Below are 27,144 nucleotides of genomic sequence, written 5' to 3'. Positions count from 1 at the left end.
GCGATCTCACAAGTCAATCATATTCAAGTTCATCCACCTGACGCCAAATACTATTATATCTTGATGTTCTCGAAAAATTGATTCTCTGAATGGATGGGTAGCCCTTTTGCAAGCGCTGATGTTACGTAGGAGGCGCGCTCAGCACATCACGCATGTCTTCATCATTAAGTCGCTCCACTGCGCAAGCTCCGACTGCAATTCCTGTAGAGCAATTTTGGACACAGGAAATTCTGGTCGATGCAGCTTCAAAAACATAACCCGGCGCATAGTTACTACCAATTTGGCCCCGTTACTGCATCTCGGCGCTCTTGAATAGCTGGTATCCGGCTTGAATGTTAGATCTCTCGCTGTCAGCAAGATAGCAACCGACATCTCTCTTCGAACACGTTCACTCGTAACATATGGGTGCAGCGCGTCCTGATCTACTGAGTCGATGGCGATGACAGCGCGGGGCTCCGGGATATATCCGTTGCTTGTCCCATCACACATACTCGCGAAGCCTACGACATTGTTCTCGACACGAATGCCGTGGCTATTCCTTGATAATATTCGAATGTTGTAAGCGAAGTTTTCGATCTCGTCGTAGTCTTCGCGCACTGTGATGTGACCGAGTCGCTCTGACAATAATCTCCGCATTGTCAAGGTAGAACTTGAGCGCATTAAACACTTGCTGGATAGACCGACCAGCGAAATGAACCACCTCCACGTGAGAACAGCACGCATCTCAAAGCGTTCATCAGAGTGCTGCGGCATCATTGAATCCTCCAACGGACAAGCGGCCGTGACGTACTTGTAGGCATTCTCCAGCTTCTGCGGTCGGATTTCCAAAAGTGTAGCGCGTCGTTCAGCCCACGCCTGGCCGAGACAAATACTCGTGTACAGGGGATTCCAGTCCAGTTCGCTCGAATACGCGCAGCTACATATCAATAGTTAGGCCACATTGTGCCTCTTAAAACCTTACATGACGAAGAGGGTGACGCACGCACCATGTACTGCGCCAAGACTGACTGCACCTTTGCCACTCGGACTTGTTGACTTCTCGCGATTGCAAACAGCACAGTACGTTGCAGCATCAGCTCTGCCAGCTCTGCTTCATCGGGAGATATTATCGGGGTAGTGAGCAATGCCAGCTCGGCCGTCAGTCGTTTGACTTCCACTCTCAGGCGCTTGATCTCTTCCTGCGTAGACGTCACACGAAGCAGGAATTCACAAAGCGTTAACCACGCAGCGGGTATGGCGGTAAATACTCTCTAAGATAACACCCGTACCCTGCGCATCGCGTATGTGCTCATCGGCATTTTTTTTTTTTTTTTGGGGGGGGGATATTCGCTGGTGATCAGCGTCCGTGGTCGGATGCAAAATGAAATGTGAGCCCCAGCAGCAGTTGGTATCTTCGTCCGAGTGATCCGACTTAAGTACTACACGCACAAGCTAGACCTTGACGAACGCGCGCGTCATTGTAGCTTAAACCCCGGTTAAAAGCGGTTGCGGCGCTGTCGATTGTCGGACTATTCAACTCGCTACCTTACCAGCAATCCAAGCTGGTGATGCCGGTGGGACCAACTAAGCCAATCGATAACGTTCGGATGAGACGAGGAAGATCGTCAATGCGGGCATTCACACAAACATGCGTGTATATTGCCCCGCCCGATCGACGCTTTGGTTAGGCTGAGCGCCGACACCTACGCGACTAGAAACACTGCAACCAAGCAAACTCAGCAACGAGCCAATAAAGGTTAATCCAATCTTACACGGTTCCTCGCACCTATTTGCTACCAGCGCACCGACGCTACTACGGAGTCGTATACACCACACTACGCACGGTCTTGAGCATGACGTCGCCCCACCGTGCAATACCCTCGTGCAGCTCCTGCAGCGCAAAGGGCGACACGGGGAACTGTGGTCGATGCAGCTTCACGAATGCCGCACGTCGCATCGTGACCACGAGCTCCGTCTCCTCCTCGCCTGCAACGGTGGCCGTGCCAATCTGCCTCCTCCCCTTGTGCCTCACCTTCCTCCTGCTCACCGTGAGCACCACCGCTCCCGACACGTCTTTCCTCACGCGCTCTCTCGGGTTGTACGGGTACAGCTCGTCCTCGTCCACGCAGTCGCTGGCCATGACCGCGCAGGGCCCGACGCCCGCGCCCAGCTCGTCCTTGGCGAAGAGCTGCGGGAAGGACACGGCGTTCATCTCGGTCGTGACGCCGCAGTCCTCCGTGGACGCGATCCTCGAGTTGTACGCCGTGCCCTCGATCGAGTCGTAGTCGTCTCTCACCGTGATGTGGCCCAGCCGCTCCGAGATGCTGATCTCCATGTTGGTCAGGTAGAAGACGAGCGCGTTGTAGACCTGCTCGAGCGACTCGACGCCCCGGAAGTGCACCGTCTCGAAGCGCACGCAGCACAGGTCGCCCTGCGCCGACTCGAAGCGCTCGTCCGAGAGCTGCATCTTCTCCGGCTGCGCGTGGCTGCTGCGCGCCGCGATGTACTCGTAGGCGTTGCGCAGCTTCTCGGCGCGGACGCTGCGCAGCGTGGCGCGGCGCTCCGGCCAGTCCTTGGACAGCCGGATGCGCGTGTACAGCGGGTGCGTGTGCTGGGCCCCGAGGCAGCGCGACAGCAGCGACTGCGCGTTGGCCACGTGCAGCTGCTGGTGGCGCAAGACGCTCGTGAGCGCCGCGTTCTCGGCCTCGCGGCGCTGCAGCACCGGGTCGGCCTTGGCCGCCTCCTCGGGCGGCAGCGAGCGCGTCTTGAGCACGGCCACCTGGCTCTCCAGCCGCTCGATCTCCTGCTGCGCCTCTCCAAATTAGGCAGAAATACCTACCTACCTACCTAATTTGACCTCGATTAGGCATTTTGGGAAAAGTCTGAATAGGTAGTTCTTAAGTAGTTCGATACAAATGGCTCAAAATCCAAGTTAGGCATGCAGGTGGTATACTTTATTCAAGTGAATTGTCTTAGCTACAGTGCAAGGCCGAACGCATAATCCGCAGAAAAAGAATGATCTTGCACTATGCTTTTAGGTAGGGTGCAAGGATTCTCTCCATTATTGCGACCCGAAGCACCCAGCCGAGATCGAGGGTTCTTCAACCAGGCTAATGCTACTCCGCCTGCGTTGTGTCAGCAATGAACTTCTTTCCCATTCTCTTGAATTTGTTGGCGTCTGACTTCCTTTTTGTATGAAAACTTTTGCGTTTCTTGTGCGTTTGTGCGCACACGAATTCGTTTTACCCCTGGCGACTTTTCGATACAACCACTGTTATTCTGAGCGACAATCCAGAGTTCTCACGAATTTGTTGGCGTCAGATAGCTACTGTAATACACGAAACTCAATACCACCCCGTATTACAAACGCTGGACAAACACGAGCACTGCCTCGTCGAGCAGCATCCGATTAAACGCTACTGAATTGAGTAAGCGGTGCGTGTGACGGCAGGAAGTCAAGGACGGACATCGACATGGCCACCTGCATAACCCCAACGAGGTTACGATGTCGGCAATCCGCGCTGGTAGAAATGCATATACAGCGTCTAGACAACCACCCAGCAAAATAGTCGCGACAGGTAAGACAAATTCGATTCATGCACTCCTGTCTACATATTGAGTAAATCTGTTGCTAAACTATGTGTCGCGACTCGATCTGCGACGATGTTGCCGGATTTCATTCAGGGCACTAGACCATTTGAGTTGATCATTGCGTCTTTGACGGTTTGGTGGCGACATCGCTGATCGGAAGCTCTGCGATCACACCATCAAAAATCTCGCGCGCTTGTTGAACGCTAGGTGTTGCTATCCAGGAACTTCTAGGTATTTTGGCTTGTACCTCCATCATCATACAGCGATAGTTTGATAGTTTTTTTTTTTCGCATCTTACTGGAGGTGAGGTCCTGCCATTGCAAAACGCGGTTCGGACCAACTTGCCCGGATGGGTCGCCACAGCACCAGTGCTCCCAACCACACATTAACGACATGCTGGGAATATCAAATTCGGGCTGTGCTCGTGTAAATCTTTCGTTCACAAAAGAAAGATTGTTGTAGCAGTGTGAGATCCGTGGCTAAGTTCTCTGGCGGAGATTCATCAGGTTCGACACTGCGTTCTAACTGACAAGGTAGATGATTTCGAACGGATTGAACAAGATCGAATATTCCGCAATCCGAAAGCGCCCGCGATACACTTGCGGTGGCTCTCGGGTTGACACAGAGTTTTGACAGCGCGACATTTCTGACTTCATTAGCTCCACCACGGTCGGCGCTAACCCACCAACAGACAGCGATAATTGCTGTAGTTGTTCCGCTTGCTTCTCCATCGCTACCAGCAAGTGAACGTGCGGAGGAACCCCAGTGGGCCTCATTCGGTCCGATGCACGTGCTGTCCGACAAACCAGCCGTTGTTGAAACTGGGACACGAGCCTGGCGTTTTCGAAAAGGGCATTGCGGAACAAAGGGTGCAATGCACTCAGTGTTGTGCGTAGATATTCACTGTGATAAACTAGAGACGTCATAAGAAATCCTCCAGTTCGTAATAAATGAGGTGGTAATTTGTTAAAGCACAAATGAATACTATCACTATACCCAAGTCGGCATTCTCCAAGCACCGGCGCGCAAAGCATCATTGAAACCATCGCACAGGACACTTCTCTGGTTCTCGTAAAGCCACACCACGTAGCGATATATTCCACGGGTGTACATCTTAACAGTCTTCTCTCCGATGACATTGTCTTTCACCGTCTTCACCTGGCTAGCAAGGTCTTCAGCATCCTGCTCCGTCGCCATGTCGGCAAATAGCTTCAAAAGTCGCACACCACTCCGATTAAGTGCGATCACAAGATAGTCACACAAATTCTTGCTACATATCAGTTCGCGGCAGTGTTGCGCGTTACCGCACGTTTACACGCAGTGCTGGCTCGTTCTCCCCTCCCCGAAAGGCGCACGAGTTGTGTATCCGGTTCTTGGCGACTGGCCACCATGGGTGCGCTCTCTCACCATTCTCTCACTTCTTAAATTGCGACTTCTAGGCAACTAGGATGGGAAAATCATCCCGACGATCCAGTAGATATGAAGGACGAAGTGACCAAACAAGGGGAGGCAAGTGGGCAAACGTGATGAAATGGCTTTTTATTCCACGGCGGTGATACGAGGCAAAAGCTGATGAAGGCTGCTGATAGAGGTCGCCTCGACGTTTTGCGGTATCTTGTGAACGATTGTGGCGCTGATGTCAACGCGAAGAACAATAATGGATACACAGCGCTGATGTCGGCCGCTTACGGAGGTCACCTTGACGTCGTCCGGTTCCTCGTGAACGACTGTAGTGCGGATATCAACGCGAAGAACAATAATGGAGGCACAGCGCTGATATCGGCCGCTTATGGTGGTCACCTTGACGTCGTCCGGTTCCTCGTGAACGACTGTGGCGCGAATGTCAACGCTAAGACGATCGAAGGAGACACAGCACTGATGTCGGCCGCTCAAAACGGTCATCTTAACGTCGTGCGGTGTCTTGTGAACGACTGTGGCGCTGATGTGCACGTGAAGAACAGGAATGGAGACACAGCGCTGATGAAGGCCGCTCAAAATGGTCGCCTTCACGTCGTGCGGTGTCTGGTGAACGACGGTGGCGCTGATGTGGACGTGGAGAACAGAAATGGATACACAGTGCTGATGAAGGCCGCTCACGTAGGTCACCTTGACGTCGTCCGGTTCCTCGTGAATGACTGTAGTGCGAATGTCAACGCGAAGAACAATAATGGAGGCACAGCGCTGATGTCGGCCGCTTACGGATGTCACCTTGACGTCGTCCGGTTCCTCGTGAACCACTGTGGCGCTAATGTCACCGCGAAGAACAATAATGGATACACAGCGCTGATGTTGGCCGGTTACGGAGGTCACCTTGACTTCGTCCGGTTCCTCGTGAACGACTGTAGTGCGGATATCAACGCGAAGAACAATAATGGAGGCACAGCGCTGATATCGGCCGCTTACGGAGGTCACCTTGACGTCGTCCGGTTCCTCGTGAACGACTGTAGTGCGGATATCAACGCGAAGAACAATAATGGAGGCACAGCGCTGATGTCGGCCGCTTACGGAGGTCACCTTGACGTCGTCCGGTTCCTCGTGAACGACTGTGGCGCGAATGTCAACGCTAAGACGATCGATGGAGAGACAGCGCTGATGACGGCCGCTTAGAGTTGACCTTGACCTCGTGCGGTGTCTTGTGAACGACTGTGGCGCTGATGTGCACGTGAAGAACAGGAATGGAGACACAGCGCTGATGAAGGCCGCTCAAAATGGTCGCCTTGACGTCGTGCGGTGTCTGGTGAACGACTGTAGTGCGGATATCAACGCGAAGAACAATAATGGAGGCACAGCGCTGATATCGGCCGCTCACGGTGGTCACCTTGACGTCGTCCGGTTCCTCGTGAACGACTGTGGCGCGAATGTCAACGCTAAGACGATCGATGGAGAGACAGCGCTGATGAAGGCCGTTTATAGAGTTCGCCTAGACGTCTTGCGGTGTCTTGTGAACGATTCTGGCGCTGATGTCAACGCAAAGAACAGGAATGGAGACACAGCGCTGATGAAGGCCGCTCAAAAAGGTCATCTTAACGTCGTGCGGTGTCTGGTGAATGACTGTTGCGCGGATGTCAACACGAACAACATCTATGGAGACACAGCGCTGGTGAAGGCCGCTCAAAATGGTCGCCTAGACGTCTTGCGGTGTCTTGTGAACGATTGTGGCGCTGATGTCAACGCAAAAAACACGAATGGATACACAATGCTGATGAAGGCCGCTCACGTAGGTCACCTTGACGTCGTCCGGTTCCTCGTGAATGACTGTAGTGCGAATGTCAACGCGAAGAACAATAATGGAGGCACAGCGCTGATGTCGGCCGCTTACGGAAGTCACCTTGACGTCGTCCGGTTCCTCGTGAACCACTGTGGCGCTAATGTCACCGCGAAGAACAATAATGGATACACAGCGCTGATGTTGGCCGGTTACGGAGGTCACCTTGACTTCGTCCGGTTCCTCGTGAACGACTGTAGTGCGGATATCAACGCGAAGAACAATAATGGAGGCACAGCGCTGATATCGGCCGCTTACGGAGGTCACCTTGACGTCGTCCGGTTCCTCGTGAACGACTGTAGTGCGGATATCAACGCGAAGAACAATAATGGAGGCACAGCGCTGATATCGGCCGCTTACGGAGGTCACCTTGACGTCGTCCGGTTCCTCGTGAACGACTGTGGCGCGAATGTCAACGCGAAGAACATCGATGGAGACACAGCGCTGATGTCGGCCGCTTATAGAGTTGACCTAGACCTCTTGCTATGTCTGGTGAACGATTGTGGCGCTGATGTCAACGTGAAAAACAGGAATGGATACACAGCGCTGATGAAGGCCGCTCACGGAGGTCACCTTGTCGTCGTGCGGTGTCTGGTGAACGACTGTGGTGCGAATGTCAACGAGAAGAACAATAATGGAGCCACAGCGCTGATGTCGGCCACGTACGGTGGTCGCCTTGATGTTGTACGGTTCCTCGTGAACGACTGTGGCGCTGATGTCAACGCTAAGACGATCGATGGAGACAGCGCTGATGAAGGCCGCTTATAGAGTTCACCTTGACGTCTTGCGGTGTCTTGTGAACGATTCTGGCGCTGATGTCAACGCAAAGAACAGGAATGGAGACACAGCGCTGATGAAGGCCGCTCAAAAAGGTCATCTTAATGTCGTGCGGTGTCTGGTGAATGACTGTTGCGCGGATGTCAACGCAAAGAACACGAATGGATACACAGCGCTGATGAAGGCCGGTCAAAAAGGTCATCTTAACGTCGTGCGGTATCTGGTAAACGACTGTGGTGCTGATGTCAACGCGAAGGCCAACGACGGGCAGACAGCTACTCGCCTAGCCAATGATCACGGATACTATGACATTACCCGTCTACTTATGCCATTTATTTTACCTGAAAGTCAAACATCTACCGACGATACGTTGAAGGTCGATAGTCACAATACTTCTGACCGATCAGGCAGTAGTATCATTTCCCCAATCGAAGTGGAGTTGGGCGAATTCTCCCGACAAGGAACTATCGGTGGTGATTTTCAAGCGAAGTGGCTGGATGCTGATGCCGTCGTAAAGCTGTTTCTTCCTGACGCTTCGCATTCCACTTTGGCACGGCAGGTACACGCATGGCACCAGCTGCGCCATCCCAACGTACAGAAGTTGTATGGCGTGTGCCAGGCTGGGCCTGCTGTGAACTTCTTTGTGTGTGAATTTGCTAGTCAAGGCTCGTTACTTCAGTATGTCAAATCGTCGTCTCCGTCAAGTGATGTAAAGCCGCCATTGCTGTGGAAATATCTGCACGAGGTAGCATTGGGACTCGAGTATCTGCACGAGCGTGGGATTGTTCACGGCGACCTTCGTTGCAGTAACATCTTGATTGGTAGTGATGGGTTGGCGAAGCTGTCAAATTTCGGCCTGGCGGGAGCCACGAAGAAGGTGAGTACAGTGAAATATGTGGTTGGATCGACGCGGTGGCAAGCTCCTGAGGTGGTGGCACGGAGCCCACTTTCGCGTGAGTCTGATGTATATTCACTTGGAATGTGTATTCTCGAAGCTGAAAGCCGGAAGAAGCCATGGAGCGAGGCAAATGAAGAAAATGCAAAGAAATGCAAACTAGAATGGAACGCAGATCCCCACCAGAGCGTTCCCAACGACCAATTTGACTCCTTGCAACCGGGCCCTGATCGCTATCGATTCACTCATAGCAATAAACCGTATTTTGTTCGACAGAGTCGTGAATTGGTGTGGCGGATGTGCTGCCAAGATCCATACAATCGGCCCAGTTTGTCGTCCATTGTCTCCGAGTTGGAACGTTTGTCCATTGAAGAGAGTATCGATGTCTGCCAGCCGGACCTGGAGCCTCAACACTCTTTCGAAGACTACGAGTCTTGTGAAATGACTGAGCGGTGGCTAACGTTGCAAGAGTGTGTGAACGAGGGCGATAATGATGAACACCTCTGGTTATTCAACGAACTCAAACATATCCACGATTGCTTTCGGGGATCAAAGCAAAACGAACGCTTGCGCAGCCAATTTGATTCTCTCCTCTCTGACGTCTACCAGACAATCACGATGACGCCAGAGGAAACTCGCGCCTTGGGGCTGACTTCGACTCGAGCCACGATGACCAGTATGTACTCCTTCCGTTGGCGCGTTAATGCTCTCCTGAAAGCTCTCGGGGAGTCTATATCGGAAGATACGGAGGTGTCGTGGCTTGTACAACGCCGTGAACAGGCCTCGGCTTTTGTCTCAGGTATAGCAGATATTGCCCTCCTATTGCAGCAGTTGACGTCTGTGGAAGAGAAAACTGCCTTTTGCAGACGTTGAGAACAGAGATGGAAACAGCTCCAGGCAAGTACACGGAAGAACAATCGGAGACCATTAAAAGGGCGTATGAGGAGATTGATAATAGGCTGAAGATTGAAGGAGAAGGCAATATAGCTCATCTCACTCCGGAGTGGTTTATCCCGTGGTACGAATTGGTCCAAGGCAAACATATAGCTGATGGTGGTTTTGGAAGCGTGTGGCAAGCGAAATGGTTAGATTCGGACGTGATAGTGAAGGTAGTTGGAAGTGCGGGTGATACCAGCTTCTACGACAGCTTATTGTCAGCATCATTTGATCAAAAGCGAACAGAGGCTAGAGCAATGTTCCGCCGTGAAGCTGACACTTGGTTTGGGTTTAGCCACCCTCACGTGGTTCGGCTCTTTGGGGCCTGCCACATCGGGAGGCCGTTTTTCGTGTGCGAGTACGCCACTCACGGTACGCTTGTCGAGTATTTGCGAAAGCACCCCGATGATCTGTGGACGAAACTGTTCGAGGCTGCTCTAGGCGTGCAATACCTTCATGTGCGCGGTTTTGTCCATGGTGACCTAAAAAGCAACAACATCGTCATCGGACGTGACCGGAAAGCTAAGGTGATCGATTTCGGTCTGAGTTCCGCGGCAGACAGCGAGACTACTTCCCCGATTTCTGGCGCGTGGCACTGGGTGGCTCCGGAGTGCTTGATGGGAGCTAAGCCGACGATCGAGTCCGATGTGTACTCTTTGGGTATGTGTATCGTGGAAGCGTTGCGAGTTGTTGAGGCACTACAGACGGGAAAACCATTTTCCAGATGCCTGCCGCGGGAAGGTCTCGTCGATAAGTTCGCTGTGCGATATCACGCTACTCGTGGCAGGATGCCATCTCGACCGAAGTGCGAGGACGACCAGTGGGAGTTGGTCGCACGGATGTGCTCGAAGAACCCAGAGGACAGATTGAAAATTTCGACTGTCGTTGATATGCTGGAGAGATGGACAGATACACGGACCGATGCGGAGATCCAAGATGACCACGTCGCTAACGTTACGTTTGAACTGTCAATGGACTCCGCGCAAAAGCTACTAAGAAAAGATACCGAACAACACTCGTCAGTTGCCGTCTTGTACTGCAACTTGTGGGATAACATGAAGTGCGCGTATGGGCAGATTGAGCGTAACACAGCATGTTGGACCGCTTTCCATTCACTCGTTCTGGAGGCTCATGAGTCTACTGCAAACTTGGGAGATGTGAACGGGGATCTCATATCAATAGCACAGGCGACAATGAGATGCTATGCGTTGCGTCGTCGTTTGAGCAAACTGTGTGATGCCTACTTTCTCACGTCGCAAGCCAGCATGTGATCGAATGCACCTCGGTCGCATAACTTGAGGCAGCATCGATCTACAGTACCTGTTCATGCAAAGGGGCACCTGTTCATGCAAAAGGGGCACTGGTGCATCATGTCGACCTGGCGGTGGGATATGGGCGAGCTCGCGCTCCTTAACGAGCTCTGTAAAGCTGTGGAGGGGCGAGATTCTCCGCGGATAATCGATCTCTTCACGAGACGTACAATAGACCTCGGTAAAAGCCGCGTTCACAGATAGCTGTCGCGGAGCGCATACGTCAGTGGCGAAAGGAGCGTGGAATCAAGCCCGAGTTGACTGGATGCCGCAGATGGAAACATGCTTGGTTCAACTGAGATTAGACGGATTGCTTTTCGTTGAAATTGCGAAAGCGATGACAGACGCGTTCAAGACACCACTCACGGCGTCCATGGTCCAACAACATGAGAAGGTGATATCGACAACTCCTTCTCTATCGTAAATTCGACTGGAAGGACCCGCGCGCTATTCGCAATAGCCGTACGAAGTTGGTACTCTCGGAGAACGGTGGCAAGCTGCACACATTTCGGACAGATCCAGTGACTGGGTGCGTTCTTGACTCAAAAACGCAGCAGGTGCGCCCCAAGAGCAGCGACTGCTGCCTGGATGCGTGCCAGCCCTGGACGGTGGTGACGCGCACGTGTACCGCTGTATGAGCGATGAGGCGAGCCAGAGGTGGGCGTTCGACAACGCGACCAGCACACTGCACACATGGGTTTCTGCCTCGGCCAGGATCCTTCGCAGAAAACAAGGTGCAGTTGTACGGCTGCTCGACAAACAACCCGAATCAGCAGTGGGAAATCATCGACCCTGCCAGCATAGCATCGAGTGCGCTAAAACGGATACCTGCTTCGAGGTTCTTGCATTTCGCCACATGGACCCATCCCACAAACGTGACCCCCCACTCTTGCGATCTCACAAGTCAATCATATTCAAGTTCATCCACCTGAAGCCAAATATTATCATATCTTGATGTTCTCAAAAAAATTGATTCTCTGAATGGGTGGGTAGCCCTTTTGCAAGCGCTGATGTTACGTAGGAGGCGAGCTCAGCACATCACGCATTGTCTTCATCATTAAGTCGCTCCACTGCGCAAGCTCCGACTGCAATTCCAGTAGAGCAATTTGGACAGGAAATTCTGGTCGATGCAGCTTCAAAAACATAACCCGGCGCATAGTTACGACCGATTCGGCCCCGTTACTGCATCTCGGCGCTCTTGAATAGCTGGTATCCGGCTTGAATGTTAGATCTCTCGCTGTCAGCAAGATAGCAACCGATATCTCTCTTCGAACACGTTCACTCGTAACGTATGGGTGCAGCGCGTCCTGATCTACTGAGTCAATGGCGATGACAGCGCGGGGCTCCGGGATATATCCGTTGCTTGTCCCATCACACATACTCGCGAAGCCTACGACATTGTTCTCGACACGAATGCCGTGGATATTCCTTGATAATATTCGAATGTTGTAAGCGACGTTTTCGATCTCGTCGTAGTCTTCGCGCACTGTGATGTGACCGAGTCGCTCTGACAATAATCTCCGCATTGTCAAGGTAGAACTTGAGCGCATTAAACACTTGCTGGATAGACCGACCAGCGAAATGAACCACGTCCACGTGAGAACAGCACGCATCCCCCTCTAAGGTCTCAAAGCGTTCATCAGAGTGCTGCGGCATCATTGAATCCTCCAACGGACAAGCGGCCGTGACGTACTTGTAGGCATTCTCCAGCTTCTGCGGTCGGATTTCCAAAAGTGTAGCGCGTCGTTCAGCCCACGCCTGGCCGAGACAAATACTCGTGTACAGAGGATTCCAGTCCTGTTCGCTCTGATACATGCAGCCACATATCAATAGTTAGGCCACATTGTGCCTCTTAAAACCTTACATGACGAAGAGGGTGACGCACGCACCATGTACTGCGCCAAGACTGACTGCACCTTTGCCACTCGGAATTGTTGACTTCTCGCGATTGCAAACAGCACAGTACGTTGCAGCATCAGCTCTGCCAGCTCTGCTTCATCGGGAGATATTATCGGAATAGTGAGCACCGCCAGCTCGGCCGTCAGTCGCTGGACTTCCACTCTCAGGCGCTTGATCTCTTCCTGCGTAGACGTCACACGAAGCAGGAATTCACAAAGCGTTAACCACGCAGCGGGTATGGCGGTAAATACTCTTAACGACAACACATCCGTACCCTGCGCATCGCGTACGTGCTCATCGGCATTTTTTTTAGGGAATCAGCGTCCGTGGTCGGATGCAAAATGAAATGTGAGCCCCAGCAGCAGTTGGGTATCTTCGTTAGAGTGATCCGACTTCAAGTACACGCACATGCTAGACCTTGACGAACGCGCGCGTCATTGTAGCTTAAACCCCGGTTAAAAGCGGTTGCGGCGCTGTCGATTGTCGGACTATTCAACTCGCTACCTTACCAGCAATCCAAGCTGGTGATGCCGGTGGGACCAACTAAGCCAATCGATAACGTTCGGATGAGACGAGGAAGATCGTCAATGCGGGCATTCACACAAACATGCGTGTATATTGCCCCGCCCGATCGACGCTTTGGTTAGGCTCTGCGCCGACACCTACGCGACTAGAAAGAAACACTGCAACCAAGCAAACTCAGCAACGAGTCAATAAAGGTTAATCCAATCTTACACGTTTCATCGCACCTATTTGCTACCAGCGCACTGAAGCTACTACGGAGTCGTATACACCACGCTACGCACGGTCTTGAGCATGACGTCGCCCCACCGTGCAATACCCTCGTGCAGCTCCTGCAGCGCAAAGGGCGACACGGGGAACTGTGGTCGGTGCAGCTTCACGAATGCCGCACGTCGCATCGTGACCACGAGCTCCGTCTCCTCCTCGCCTGCAACGGTGGCCGTGCCAATCTGCCTCCTCCCCTTGTGCCTCACCTTCCTCCTGCTCACCGTGAGCACCACCGCTCCCGACACGTCTTTCCTCACGCGCTCTCTCGGGTTGTACGGGTACAGCTCGTCCTCGTCCACGCAGTCGCTGGCCATGACCGCGCAGGGCCCGACGCCCGCGCCCAGCTCGTCCTTGGCGAAGAGCTGCGGGAAGGACACGGCGTTCATCTCGGTCGTGACGCCGCAGTCCTCCGTGGACGCGATCCTCGAGTTGTACGCCGTGCCCTCGATCGAGTCGTAGTCGTCTCTCACCGTGATGTGGCCCAGCCGCTCCGAGATGCTGATCTCCATGTTGGTCAGGTAGAAGACGAGCGCGTTGTAGACCTGCTCGAGCGACTCGACGCCCCGGAAGTGCACCGTCTCGAAGCGCACGCAGCACAGGTCGCCCTGCGCCGACTCGAAGCGCTCGTCCGAGAGCTGCATCTTCTCCGGCTGCGCGTGGCTGCTGCGCGCCGCGATGTACTCGTAGGCGTTGCGCAGCTTCTCGGCGCGGACGCTGCGCAGCGTGGCGCGGCGCTCCGGCCAGTCCTTGGACAGCCGGATGCGCGTGTACAGCGGGTGCGTGTGCTGGTCCCCGAGGCAGCGCGACAGCAGCGACTGCGCGTTGGCCACGTGCAGCTGCTGGTGGCGCAAGACGCTCGTGAGCGCCGCGTTCTCGGCCTCGCGGCGCTGCAGCACCGGGTCGGCCTTGGCCGCCTCCTCGGGCGGCAGCGAGCGCGTCTTGAGCACGGCCACCTGGCTCTCCAGCCGCTCGATCTCCTGCTGCGCCTCTCCAAATTAGGCAGAAATACCTACCTACCTACCTAATTTGACCTCGATTAGGCATTTTGGGAAAAGTCTGAATAGGTAGTTCTTAAGTAGTTCGATACAAATGGCTCAAAATCCTAGTTAGGCGTGCAGGTGGTATACTTTATTCAAGTGAATTGTCCTAGCTACATGGACTCCTAGCGACGCGTCCAGCTAGATCGAGCAAAAAGAAGTACTGCAGCGACTGGAGTTGGCCTTCCATTGCATAGTTCGTTAGAGCTGTTCTCTGCGGGTTCTTGACTTGCTTCAAGACGCTGAACTCATTCTCAACTGAGTGAGTGCCGGGCGATATCGCCGCCACTCCAGCGACGAATGCGAACAGTAACGTGTAATTGCCCTCGCAGTCCACATCAGACCACGCATCAAGAAACGAAGATCGATCAACACTGTCAAAGCGGCGATGAAAAGAAGTGTCGACCTTGTATCGCTCGATCATATCATGTCTGCTTCCAAATGTCATGACTTGCTGTCGGACCATACGCAGCGGTCAACCGAGCCTTGTGCGTCTCAATGAGACTGCGAAACTGGAGATCGTTGCAATCCATCACATCTTTTGGCGTTTCTGGCACGCGATCAATAGTTTCCTGGTCAATCTCGATTCATTTTTGTCGCTGCTGCAGAGGGGTGATTTTAGTTTGCACAAGGGCAGTGTTGACACAGCGGTTTGCACCAGTGACTTTAGGCTGTGGTGCGGTCTGTTGGTCTCCACGAGCACCCTTCTTAGACCCTCGCCTTGATCCTTTTGTCTTCCCCATTCGTGCTAGGAGGTGAAGAGCGCCGAAAGGTGAATGCGCAAGCAGCGACGCGAATAGACTGCGAGCTAGGGTGGTTTCAGGCATATCCGCAATTAGGTATTTTGAAAAAATAGGATTAGGAATTTTGCACTTTCCCTTCACACACTACCTAATTTTGAGAGGCCTGCTAATGCTGCTGGTCTTGGGGGAATCGCCAACTGACCGACCTCCTTGACAGGCTCTGGTCTAATCATGTGCGGATTAGAGGTAAATTGTGCGGATTAGAGGCAAAAAGGAGTGGATTGCTGTAAAACGGAGGCTGGAATGGTGGTGTCAATGCGGTAAGGCTGGTCTGCGACGTGTGAAAAGCCGTCGCTATTACCTACTGCCACAGAGAGGCAGTGTTCCTACTAGTGTGTGTTTACACCTTTTCTCAAGCAAACTGATCGTTTTCTTTTCAAGAAAAATGGTCAATTGCCAGGCTAAGTGGTTTTCTGATATAATTTTACCAAGCAAAGTGGTTCGTACTTACGCTACTTACCGAGCTCCATGTCCCCGCTGCGCTCGGCTAGGAAAATGCTTTTAAAGTAGTGTCGATCCATGCGGTAGACCAAGCGCTGAGTCAAGATCATCTTACTCAGTTCCACGGCCTCCTTCATGAGTGTCATTCTGTGCGAAGCCAGCGAGTCGTACTCGCCTAGCAAGAGCAGCTCGTGACGCTTGACTGCAAGATGCTATTTCATGCTCGCCTTCAGTGCATTGAAGCAGCCCTCGATGACATTGCACATCGGGCTGTGCGGCGCAAGACGCAGGATGACCAGCTTGTTGCTGTTGACGATTCCATCAGCTACAAGCTGCTCACGTGCCAGTGTTTCCACCTGGCTGTGGGCGGGGGCATTGTCGGTAACCACGACGATCTTCTTGCCCACCCAGCACTCCTTGTACTCGTCCGAGTTGAGGGCGGTGACAAACAGGTCCGCAACGAAATGCGCGTTCTCCTCCATGCGGATGGAGCCTTCGTGCGTGCGAAGCAGCGCGAGTCCGTTGCCGGGCGCCACGCCGCACTGCACGTGCAGATTCTTGCCATCGCTGTTCATGGTGGCCTTCTCGATCCGGAGTCCCTTCACCGTGTACATCATTCCATGGAGAGCGCGGTGGATGGAGAATATGCTCACCTCGGTTGACACGTCGCTGAGCAACCGCTCCTTCATGCCGTCCATGGTCATGTCCGCCTGCTCGTCCAGGTACTCCTCGATCTTGGACATGACCTCGGCCGTCATCTTGATGCACACGTTCCGCACTCCGCCGCGGGGCTGTTGCTCAATACTGCCCTTCGTGGTAATGCGACAGGCAGTACTGACAGACACGGCATTACTGGCAGCGACGCCGAGCCAGTCTTGACCCGCCAGGTATGCGTCAAGAACGCGCTTTTTGGTGCTGGCGCGCTCGAACTGCTTGACCTCGCGTGAGATCGGATGGGGCGTCTGAGGGGTCGAGGGTGAGGACTGCGGGGCCATTGTCTTGGTGAAGGGCTTCGGACGGAGTGGTGAATTCGCGAATGAAGGCAACGGCGCGGTGGCGGCGAACAGCAATGCAAGCACCCAGTGGTTGGTTTTCTTCCCCCCACCGAACCACTTTCGTTAGGAAAAATATGGCGCCAAACCACTTTGCTTGAAAAACCTTATTTTAGGGTTTTTTAGAAACACCTCAATCAACCGCTTTGCTTAAAAAAACGATCAGTTTGCTTGAGAAAAGGTGTAGTTTTCGCCGGTAGTTTCACACCTAGATATAACCGGTTGTAACTAGTTTGTGCCGGCGAACACTCGGCTATTCGTCTTAAGTACGGAATCCGACTACTAAGTACGATTCGGGACATTCACTCCTCAACCCGCGCGCACTCCAACTTAAACTCTCCCAGCGCAAGCAGCTACAAATTCAAGCGCGTGGAGTGCGCGCTACATCTGCTGAAGACCGGAAGGTGAGCCAGCGGCGGTGGGATTGCTGGCGATGGGGTGCTCTAATCCATCATTTCAATGGAGCAGCAATGCCACACCCCGGAGGCCGTCCTCGAAGTGAAGTCTGGGATCTTTTTAATGACAGGGATAATGGTGATGTGGCGTGTAAGCGGTGTGGCACCGTCATAGCGAACCCCAAGTGCCCGAAGCTTGAGCGCCACTTGGAAAAGTGTAGTGGTACACGTTGGTGGAAAAGAACAAGAGACGACGCTTGATGACAGATCGAGCAGAGGAATCAGCACTGAGAAAACAACGACAAAGTGGAGTTTTGATCCACCTCCACGCGACGTTGAGCAGCAACAGCAGCAGCACCAGTCGTGTGCACCATCAACCTACTTCTTCAAGATGTGTCAAAGTTGGATGATGTACAACAAGTAGTGGCTGGTGCTGAGGTGATTACCACGTACTTCACGAAATGGCCGCAGCTTCTTGCTCGATTTAAGGAAGAGAAACGGGCCATTGCTCTCGATATTAGCGCCAAAGCGTATAGTCACTCTTTTCAGTGTCCGTTGCTACGCGATGGTATTCCTCGTATCAATGACAGGTGAACGTGATTCGGAACAGTGAGGCGAGGCGGGTGAACGCCTTTATCGTCCAGGTGTATAGTACAATTGCCGTGGGGGAAGTGGAAATGAATTCCACCCCGCGGAGTACCTTTGGTGTCTTGTCACCACGATCCAGTCACCAACACACTGAATGAGTCGGAATTGGAACGGGATCAGGACTACTAGGTCGGGGGATCCAGTATTGGCGTGTGTCCTTGTGTCAACCCCTGTCGGTACGTTTAACTTTGGCGGACCAGATTTGCCACCTGAAGTTGTTGGTAATATACAAATTGAGTATGCAGAAATGTAAGTCGCAACGAGACTGTCCTGAATGGAGTATGACCAGACCGAATGGTAGGAGTCACAGTCAGACCCGTAATTCAGAATAACCAATCCAATAGAAATACAGAATTACAATGCCGAGCTAAACGTCACACAATATACAGCCACCACTTATTCTTTGAGACCCTTGGGTGGGGGGTTTTATACACCAGTCAACAATCGAGTCTTCACCTAGTACACTGGTCAGTACTGGATGCGCACTCAGCGTTCGCGCACCACCCTCACTAAGTAAGGGAATATATAAGACAATACAAAATACAGTCCTATCACACAGCAGTAAATCAATTCAGTCGCAGGGGTAACCGCTAACAACCACCTGAGACAACAGTAGGGAAATATGAAATGGACGTCCGGAATGGACGTGGCAACTTTGTTGTGAAGCTAGAGCAGATCACCCCAGGGTGCGATACCCCAGTCCTTGCCCGCCTCGGCTTGAAACAATCGAGAAGCCACTCACCCAACGCTCGCAACGTCGGGGAGGCCTCAAACCGACTGTCGCCTTGGGCCCCCGGGCCATGTTCCGGGCAGCTTGTCCTCCAGGCGGCGCTGGACGTCGTCCTCGGGTCCGTCGAACTGCTCTCAGCGGGGGGGGGGGGGGGGGGGGGGACTTGTCTGGTTCTCGGCAAATTGGTTTCTCTGTCGAGAGCAGCTCTTCCCGGGAACTTGTGTGGTTCTCGGCAAATTGACTTCTTGTTTGTTGTTGCGTTTGACTAGCTATCTTCTATCACTTCGTTGACTTCTAATAAAGCTTTCCGTATGCTTGACTTGACTTGACTATGCTTCGATCTGTTGACGTCGACCTTCTTCACGGCATCACTCATCACTTGATGACAGCGGTATCTGGGTACATCGACCCTTCGCGGTCGAACTGGCCTTCGGCATTCGACGTGCGGCTAATACAGTGTCGACGGGTATGACTTGGTCTCATTCAGGCTGGGGACAAACTCCATAGTAATATCGTGGGTAGTTTGTCCTGGATGGGTATTCACTTGTCTCCATCCAAGGTGGTCATCCGGGGATCAACTCGATTCAGTATGACACTGGGTAATTCAGTGTGTCGCGATCCGAGATGCCACCATCCAGTCCAGTTAACCGTGAATCTTCGTCTGTGAGGTGCTTCATGCACGGGGTCATGTTGTTGAGAGGACCATTTGGTCTTGCTTCAGTGTCTTGAACGGAGCCAATGCAGGCTGTAGCCGGGATACGTTCTCCGACTTCACTTCTACGCCTGGGTTTTTCCAGCGGTGAGGGTGTCGGCGGACGGACAGGATGTGTTACTCCTTGCTGAATATGAGCGCTCATCCAGGGGTACATCTCCGATCCTGTGAGCCCATACTAACTGCAAGCACCGGTAGTACCAAATCTCCACACAAGCAATCACTCTCCACGTGTCACACAGCACGCCACTGGACTCCAATCCAGGGCGACCAATCACGCTCCATCGCATCCATCCAGTTCGGCAGTCGGATGTGGCCACGGGAAAAATTGCCGAGTCGCATCATGTCAATAGGGAGGCGGTCGCCCGTGTTTTCGATGACGACGAATTCATGGAAGCTTACAAAGGAACTAAAAAGCGGCGAAGGCAGCCGGTCCAACAATTTCAAGTGCGATCTCGACAAAGAGGAGCACACGCACCAAGAAGAAGAGCAGAAGAGCAAGGGAATCGGCAGAAATTCAACCAACAAAATCTGTTAAAGCTATTGCCTTTGAATGCGTAAACGAGTTCGTGCAGGATGAACAATTTTGGGCAAAAGGTGAACAAGTAATCAAGCTACTGAGCCCAATTATTAAGAAGCTTGGTTTGATGGAGTCGGATCGATGCTGTATATCTCTGGTCTACTGGGCATTTCGTGATCTGATGGAGAACAAATTGTATTGTGAGCCAGAGTTTCTGGTTACCACTGCAGCAGCTATCCGTGGCTTGGTTAAGAAGAGATGAGAGTTTGTTCACACAGAGTCCATGGGGCTTGGGTACTTCTTGGATCCTGCCCAGAACCCCAATGGATTCATCGATGACGACCGGGAGCAGAAAAGAACCATATCGAAAAAGTGGCAAGACGACTTGGATACCCAGAAGGTGAAATACAGCATGCATTTCATGAAGCGGGAGTATTTTGGAACATTAAAGCCGACTGGACTCCTAAACGGCGAAAGAATGAAGCTCGCACTGCTCCATTGGAATGGTGGAGCGGGCGTCGCAAACCCTACCCTGTTTGTTCCGTATTGCGCGCAGGGTTTTCACGATGCCGACCTCCTCGGCTTCTACAGAGAGAAGCTGGAGTGATCGGCGACACCAGCTTGGCCTTGAGAAGGTTAACAAGTTGGTCGGCTTATACTGGAATCAGCGCAGCGTGAAGCTATTACAGAAGGTGATCTCGGACCCGTCGGAGTTGGAGGACGCCATAGAGGACGACGCGGTGGACGGTAACGGGGTAAGTGGAATTTGCTACGAAGTAGAAGACGACTCATGCTCGGACGACGACGAGGATGATGAGGATCTGCTGACAAGGGACAACATCGTGGCAGACAAGCAAGTGAGTCACGTGCAACAAATGGATCACGTCCTGGACTACTCTTACGAGTTTTTAGGAACCGAGTTTAGTGCGTATATTTCTTTAACTCAATAATACACTATCACACACCTTTCATATTCATTTGCGGTGTCCTAGAACGTCCTCTCCTGTCCTACTCTACCCCCAAAGCTAGCTGCATAACGTTTCCTGCGTCTAGAATGCGTCTGTAGTCCTAGACGCAGGTCTCTGACATCCGGTGAGTTTCCGCCGCAGATAAAACCGGCTCGAACTAGTTTTCGACGCTTTAAACTAGTTTATTCTGCAGCGAAAACTCACACTAGTTCCTACCCTACCTGCAGCCGTGATCAGCAGTATGCTCGTGACGAATGCATAGTTATATTAATAAGAATTGCTTAGTATTATAACACTACCTTCTTTCTATATGTTCATTTGCGCTATCACTCACATTTTTGTCGATTTGGCCGCGATATTTCCTACGATTACACACAAAGTGCTATATACGGCCTTCGTTTCACCGACAATCGGCTCCGTTTGCTGTCACGAAAAGTTTTTGTTTGCTCCTGGACTAGTTTGCTCCTTGCGGTGGAGAGAGTTGGACGTAATTTATTCGAAAAATCTTTGCAGCAGGAATTTGCTCGCGCTGTAGAGATACTCGTAGAGCATTTAGAGAGGCTTTTTGTTTGGGGGGGGGGGGGTATTGTTGGCTCGTTCTCCCCTCTCCGAAAGGCGCACGAGTGGTGTAGCCGGTGCGTGGCGACTGGCCACCATGGGTGCGCTCTCTCACCATTCTCTCACTTCTTAAATTGCGACTTCTAGACAACTAGGATGGGAAAATCATCCCGACGATCCAGTAGATACGAAGGACGAAGTGGCCAAACAAGGGGAGGCAAGTGGGCAAACGTGAAGCTATGGCTTCTATTCCACGGCGGTGATACGAGGCAAAAGCTGATGAAGGCTGCTGATAGAGGTCGCCTCGACGTTTTGCGGTATCTTGTGAACGACTGTGGCGCTGATGTGGACATGAAGAACAGGAATGGATACACAGCGCTGATGGAGGCCGCTCAAATCGGTCGTCTTGACGTCGTGCGGTTCCTCGTGAACGACTGTGGTGCTGATGTCAACGCGACGAACAATAATGGAGACACAGCGCTGATGTCGGCCGCTTACCGAGGTCACCTTGACGTCATCCGGTTCCTTGTGGACGACTGTGGCGCGGATGCCAACGCGACGAACAATAATGGAGACACAGCGCTGATGAAGGCTGCTGACGGAGGTCGCCTTGACGTCGTGCGGTGTCTGGTGAACGAATGTGGCGCTGATGTGAACGTGGAGAACATCAATGGAGACACAGCGCTGATGTCGGCCGCCGATAAAGGGCATTTTGATGTGGTGCGGTGGCTCGTGAACGACTGCGGCGCTGATGTCAACGCGAAGAACAGGAATGGAGGCACATCGCTGATGAAGGCCGTCGGAAGCGGTCGTCTTGACGCCGTGCGGTATCTGGTAAACGACTGTGGCGCTGATGTCAACGCGAAGGCCAACGACGGGCAGACAGCTACTCGCCTAGCCAATGATCACGGATACTATGACATTACCCGTCTACTTATGCCATTTATTTTACCTGAAAGTCAAACATCTACCGACGATACGTTGAAGGTCGATAGTCACAATACTTCTGACCGATCAGGCAGTAGTATCATTTCCCCAATCGAAGTGGAGTTGGGCGAATTCTCCCGACAAGGAACTATCGGTGGTGATTTTCAAGCGAAGTGGCTGGATGCTGATGCCGTCGTAAAGCTGTTTCTTCCTGACGCTTCGCATTCCACTTTGGCACGGCAGGTACACGCATGGCACCAGCTGCGCCATCCCAACGTACAGAAGTTGTATGGCGTGTGCCAGGCTGGGCCTGCTGTGAACTTCTTTGTGTGTGAATTTGCTAGTCAAGGCTCGTTACTTCAGTATGTCAAATCGTCGTCTCCGTCAAGTGATGTAAAGCCGCCATTGCTGTGGAAATATCTGCACGAGGTAGCATTGGGACTCGAGTATCTGCACGAGCGTGGGATTGTTCACGGCGACCTTCGTTGCAGTAACATCTTGATTGGTAGTGATGGGTTGGCGAAGCTGTCAAATTTCGGCCTGGCGGGAGCCACGAAGAAGGTGAGTACAGTGAAATATGTGGTTGGATCGACGCGGTGGCAAGCTCCTGAGGTGGTGGCACGGAGCCCACTTTCGCGTGAGTCTGATGTATATTCACTTGGAATGTGTATTCTCGAAGCTGAAAGCCGGAAGAAGCCATGGAGCGAGGCAAATGAAGAAAATGCAAAGAAATGCAAACTAGAATGGAACGCAGATCCCCACCAGAGCGTTCCCAACGACCAATTTGACTCCTTGCAACCGGGCCCTGATCGCTATCGATTCACTCATAGCAATAAACAGATCCCCACCAGAGCGTTCCCTACGACCAATATGACTTCTCGCACCCGGGCCGTGATCTCTGTCCATTCATTCAAAAAAATAAACCGTATTTTGTTCGACAGAGTCGTGAATTGGTGTGGCGGATGTGCTGCCAAGATCCATACAATCGGCGTCCATTGTCTCCGATTTGGAACGTTTGTCCGTTGAAGAGAGTGTCGATGTCTGCCAGCCAGACCTGGAGCCTCAACACTCTTTCGAAGACTACGAGTCTTGTGAAATGACTGAGCGGTGGCTAACGTTGCAAGAGTGTGTGAACGAGGGCAATAATGCTGAACACCTCTGGTTATTCGACAAACTCAAACATATCCACGATTGCTTTCGGGGATCAAAGCAAAACGAACGCTTGCGCAGCCAATTTGATTCTCTCCTCGCTGACGTCTACCAGACAATCACGATGACGCCAGAGGAAACTCGCGCCTTGCGGCTGACTTCGACACGAGCCACGATGACCAGTATGTACTCCTTCCGTTGGCGCGTTAATGCTCTCCTGAAAGCTCTCGGGGAGTCTATACCGGAAGATATGGAGGTGTCGTGGCTTATGCAACGCCGTGAACAGGCCTCGGCTTTTGTGCCAGGTATAGCAGATATTGCCCTCCTATTGCAGCAGTTGACGTCTGTGGAAGAAAAAACTGCCTTTTTGCAGACGTTGAGAACAGAGATGGAAACCGCTCCAGGGAAGTACACGGAAGGACAATCGGAGACAATTAAAAGGGCGTATGAGGAGATTGACAATAGGCTGAGGATTGAAGGAGAAGGCAATATAGCTCATCTCACTCCGGAGTGGTTTATCCCGTGGTACGAATTGGTCCAAGGCAAACATATAGCTGACGGTGGTTTTGGAAGCGTGTGGCAAGCGAAATGGTTAGATTCGGACGTGATAGTGAAGGTAGTTGGAAGTGCTTTCACAGCTTATTGTCAGCATCATTTGATCCAAAGCGAACAGAGGCTAGAGCAATGTTCCGCCGGGAAGCTGACATTTGGTTTGGGTTTAGCCACCCTCACGTGGTTCGGCTCTTTGGGGCCTGCCACATCGGGAGGCCGTTTTTCGTGTGCGAGTACGCCACTCGCGGCACGCTTGTCGAGTATTTGCGAAAGCACCCCGATGAGCTGTGGACGAAACTGTTCGAGGCTGCTCTAGGCGTGCAATACCTTCATGCGCGCGGTTTTGTCCATGGTGACCTAAAAGGCAACAACATCGTCATCGGACGTGACCTAAAAGCTAAGGTGATCGATTTCGGTCTGAGTTCTGCGGCAGACAGCGAGACTACTTCCCTGATTTCTGGCGCGTGGCACTGGGTGGCTCCGGAGTGCTTGATGGGAGCTAAGCCGACGATCGAGTCCGATGTGTACTCTTTGGGTATGTGTATCGTGGAAGCGTTGCGAGTTGTTGAGGCACTACAGACGGGAAAACCATTTTCCAGATGCCTGCCGTGGGGAGGTCTCGTCGATAAGTCGCTGTGCTATATCACGCTACTCATGGCACGATGCCATCTCGACCGAAGTGCGAGGACGACCAGTGGGAGTTGGTCGCACGGATGTGCTCGAAGAACCCAGAGGACAGATTGAAAATTTCGACTGTCGTTGATATGCTGGAGAGATGGACAAATACACGGACTGATGCGAAGATCCAAGATGACCACGTCGCTAACGTTACGTTTGAACTGTCAATGGACTCCGCGCAAAAGCTACTAAGAAAAGATACCGAACAACACTCGTCAGTTGCCGTCTTGTACTGCGACTTGTGGGATAACATGAAGTGCACGTATGGGCAGATTGAGCGTAACACAGCATGTTGGACCGCTTTCCATTCACTCGTTCTGGAGGCTCATGAGTCTACTGCAAACTTGGGAGATGTGAAAGGGGATCTCATATCAATAGCACAGGCGACAATGAGATGCTATGCGTTGCGTCGTCGTTTGAGCAAACTGTGTGATGCCTACTTTCTCACGTCGCAAGCCAGCATGTGATCGATGCACCTCGCTCGCATAACTTGAGGCAGCATCGATCTACTGTACCCGTTCATGCAAAAGGGGCACCGGTTCATGGAAAAGGGGCACTGTTGCATCATGTCGACCTGGCGGTGGGATATGGGCGAGCTCGCGCTCCTTAACGAGCTCCGTAAAGCTGCGGAGGGGCGAGATTCTCCGCGGATAATCGATCTCTTCACGAGACGTACAATAGACCTCGGTAAAAAGCCGCGTTCACAGATAGCTGTCGCGGAGCGCATACGTCAGTGGCGAAAGGAGCGTGGAATCAAGCCCGAGTTGACTGGATGCCGCAGATGGAAACATGCTTGGTTCAACTGAGATTAGACGGATTGCTTTTCGTTGAAATTGCGAAAGCGATGACAGACGCGTTCAAGACACCACTCACGGCGGCCATGGTCCAACAACATGAGAAGGTGATATCGACAACTCCTTCTCTATCTTAAATTCGACTGGAAGGACCCGCGCGCTATTCGCAATAGCCGTACGAAGTTGATACTCTCGGAGAACGGTGGCAAGCTGCACACATGTCGGACAGATCCAGGGACTGGGTGCGTTCTTGACTCAAAAACGCAGCAGGTGCGCCCCAAGAGCAGCGACTGCTGCCTGGATGCGTGCCAGCCCTGGACGGTGGTGACGCGCACGTGTACTGCTGTATGAGTGATGAGGCGAGCCAGAGGTGGGCGTTCGACAACGCGACCAGCACACTGCACACATGGGTTTCTGCCTCGGCCAGGATCCTTCGCAGAAAACAAGGTGCAGTTGTACGGCTGCTCGACAAACAACCCGAATCAGCAGTGGGAAATCGTCGACTCTGCCAGCATAGCATCAAGTGCGCTAAAACGGATACGTGGTTCGACGTTCTTGCATTTCGCCACATGGACCCATCCCACAAACGTGACCCCCCACTCTTGCGATCTCACAAGTCAATCATATTCAAGTTCATCCACCTGAAGCCAAATATTATCATATCTTGATGTTCTCAAAAAATTGATTCTCTGAATGGGTGGGTAGCCCTTTTGCAAGCGCTGATGTTACGAAGGAGGCGAGCTCAGCACATCACGCATTGTCTTCATCATTAAGTCGCTCCACTGCGCAAGCTCCGACTGCAATTCCAGTAGAGCAATTTGGACAGGAAATTCTGGTCGATGCAGCTTCAAAAACATAACCCGGCGCATAGTTACGACCGATTCGGCCCCGTTACTGCATCTCGGCGCTCTTGAATAGCTGGTATCCGGCTTGAATGTTAGATCTCTCGCTGTCAGCAAGATAGCAACCGACATCTCTCTTCGGACACGTTCACTCGTAACGTATGGGTGCAGCGCGTCCTGATCTACTGAGTCGATGGCGATGACAGCGCGGGGCTCCGGGATATATCCGTTGCTTGTCCCATCACACATACTCGCGAAGCCTACGACATTGTTCTCGACACGAATGCCGTGGCTATTCCTTGATAATATTCGAATGTTGTAAGCGACGTTTTCGATCTCGTCGTAGTCTTCGCGCACTGTGATGTGACCGAGTCGCTCTGACACAATAATCTCCGCATTGTCAAGGTAGAACTTGAGCGCATTAAACACTTGCTGGATAGAGCGACCAGCGAAATGAACCACGTCCACGTGAGAACAGCACGCATCCCCCTCTAAGGTCTCAAAGCGTTCATCAGAGTGCAGCGGCATCATTGAATCCTCCAACGGACAAGCGGCCGTGACGTACTTGTAGGCATTCTCCAGCTTCTGCGGTCGGATTTCCAAAAGTGTAGCGCGTCGTTCAGCCCACGCCTGGCCGAGACAAATACTCGTGTACAGGGGATTCCAGTCCTGTTCGCTCTGATACATGCAGCCACATATCAATAGTTAGGCCACATTGTGCCTCTTAAAACCTTACATGACGAAGAGGGTGACGCACGCACCATGTACTGCGCCAAGACTGACTGCACCTTTGCCACTCGGAATTGTTGACTTCTCGCGATTGCAAACAGCACAGTACGTTGCAGCATCAGCTCTGCCAGCTCTGCTTCATCGGGAGATATTATCGGGGTAGTGAGC

At 52.5% G+C, this 27,144-nt stretch overlaps 1 protein-coding gene across 1 annotated transcript in view; it reads right to left on the bottom strand.

The window, feature by feature from the left end:
• Positions 1-1,690: 1,690 nt before the first annotated feature.
• IUM83_14756 (uncharacterized protein) overlaps positions 1,691-27,144 on the bottom strand; it is a gene marked incomplete at both ends in the record, with an annotated part of 29,887 nt that continues 4,433 nt past the window's right edge. Inside the window, 3 exons of the mRNA XM_067939525.1 lie at positions 1,691-1,699; positions 2,027-2,785; positions 13,663-14,421. Of these exons, the coding sequence (XP_067786147.1) occupies positions 1,691-1,699; positions 2,027-2,785; positions 13,663-14,421 (1,527 nt within the window). The remainder of the gene's footprint in view (positions 1,700-2,026; positions 2,786-13,662; positions 14,422-27,144) is intronic.

Source organism: Phytophthora cinnamomi (assembly GCF_018691715.1).
Source record: "Phytophthora cinnamomi strain GKB4 chromosome Unknown Contig71, whole genome shotgun sequence".
Lineage (NCBI taxonomy): Eukaryota > Oomycota > Peronosporomycetes > Peronosporales > Peronosporaceae > Phytophthora > Phytophthora cinnamomi.
Note: the sequence above shows the minus strand (reverse complement) of the source record. Positions and strands in the feature narration are given on the sequence as shown.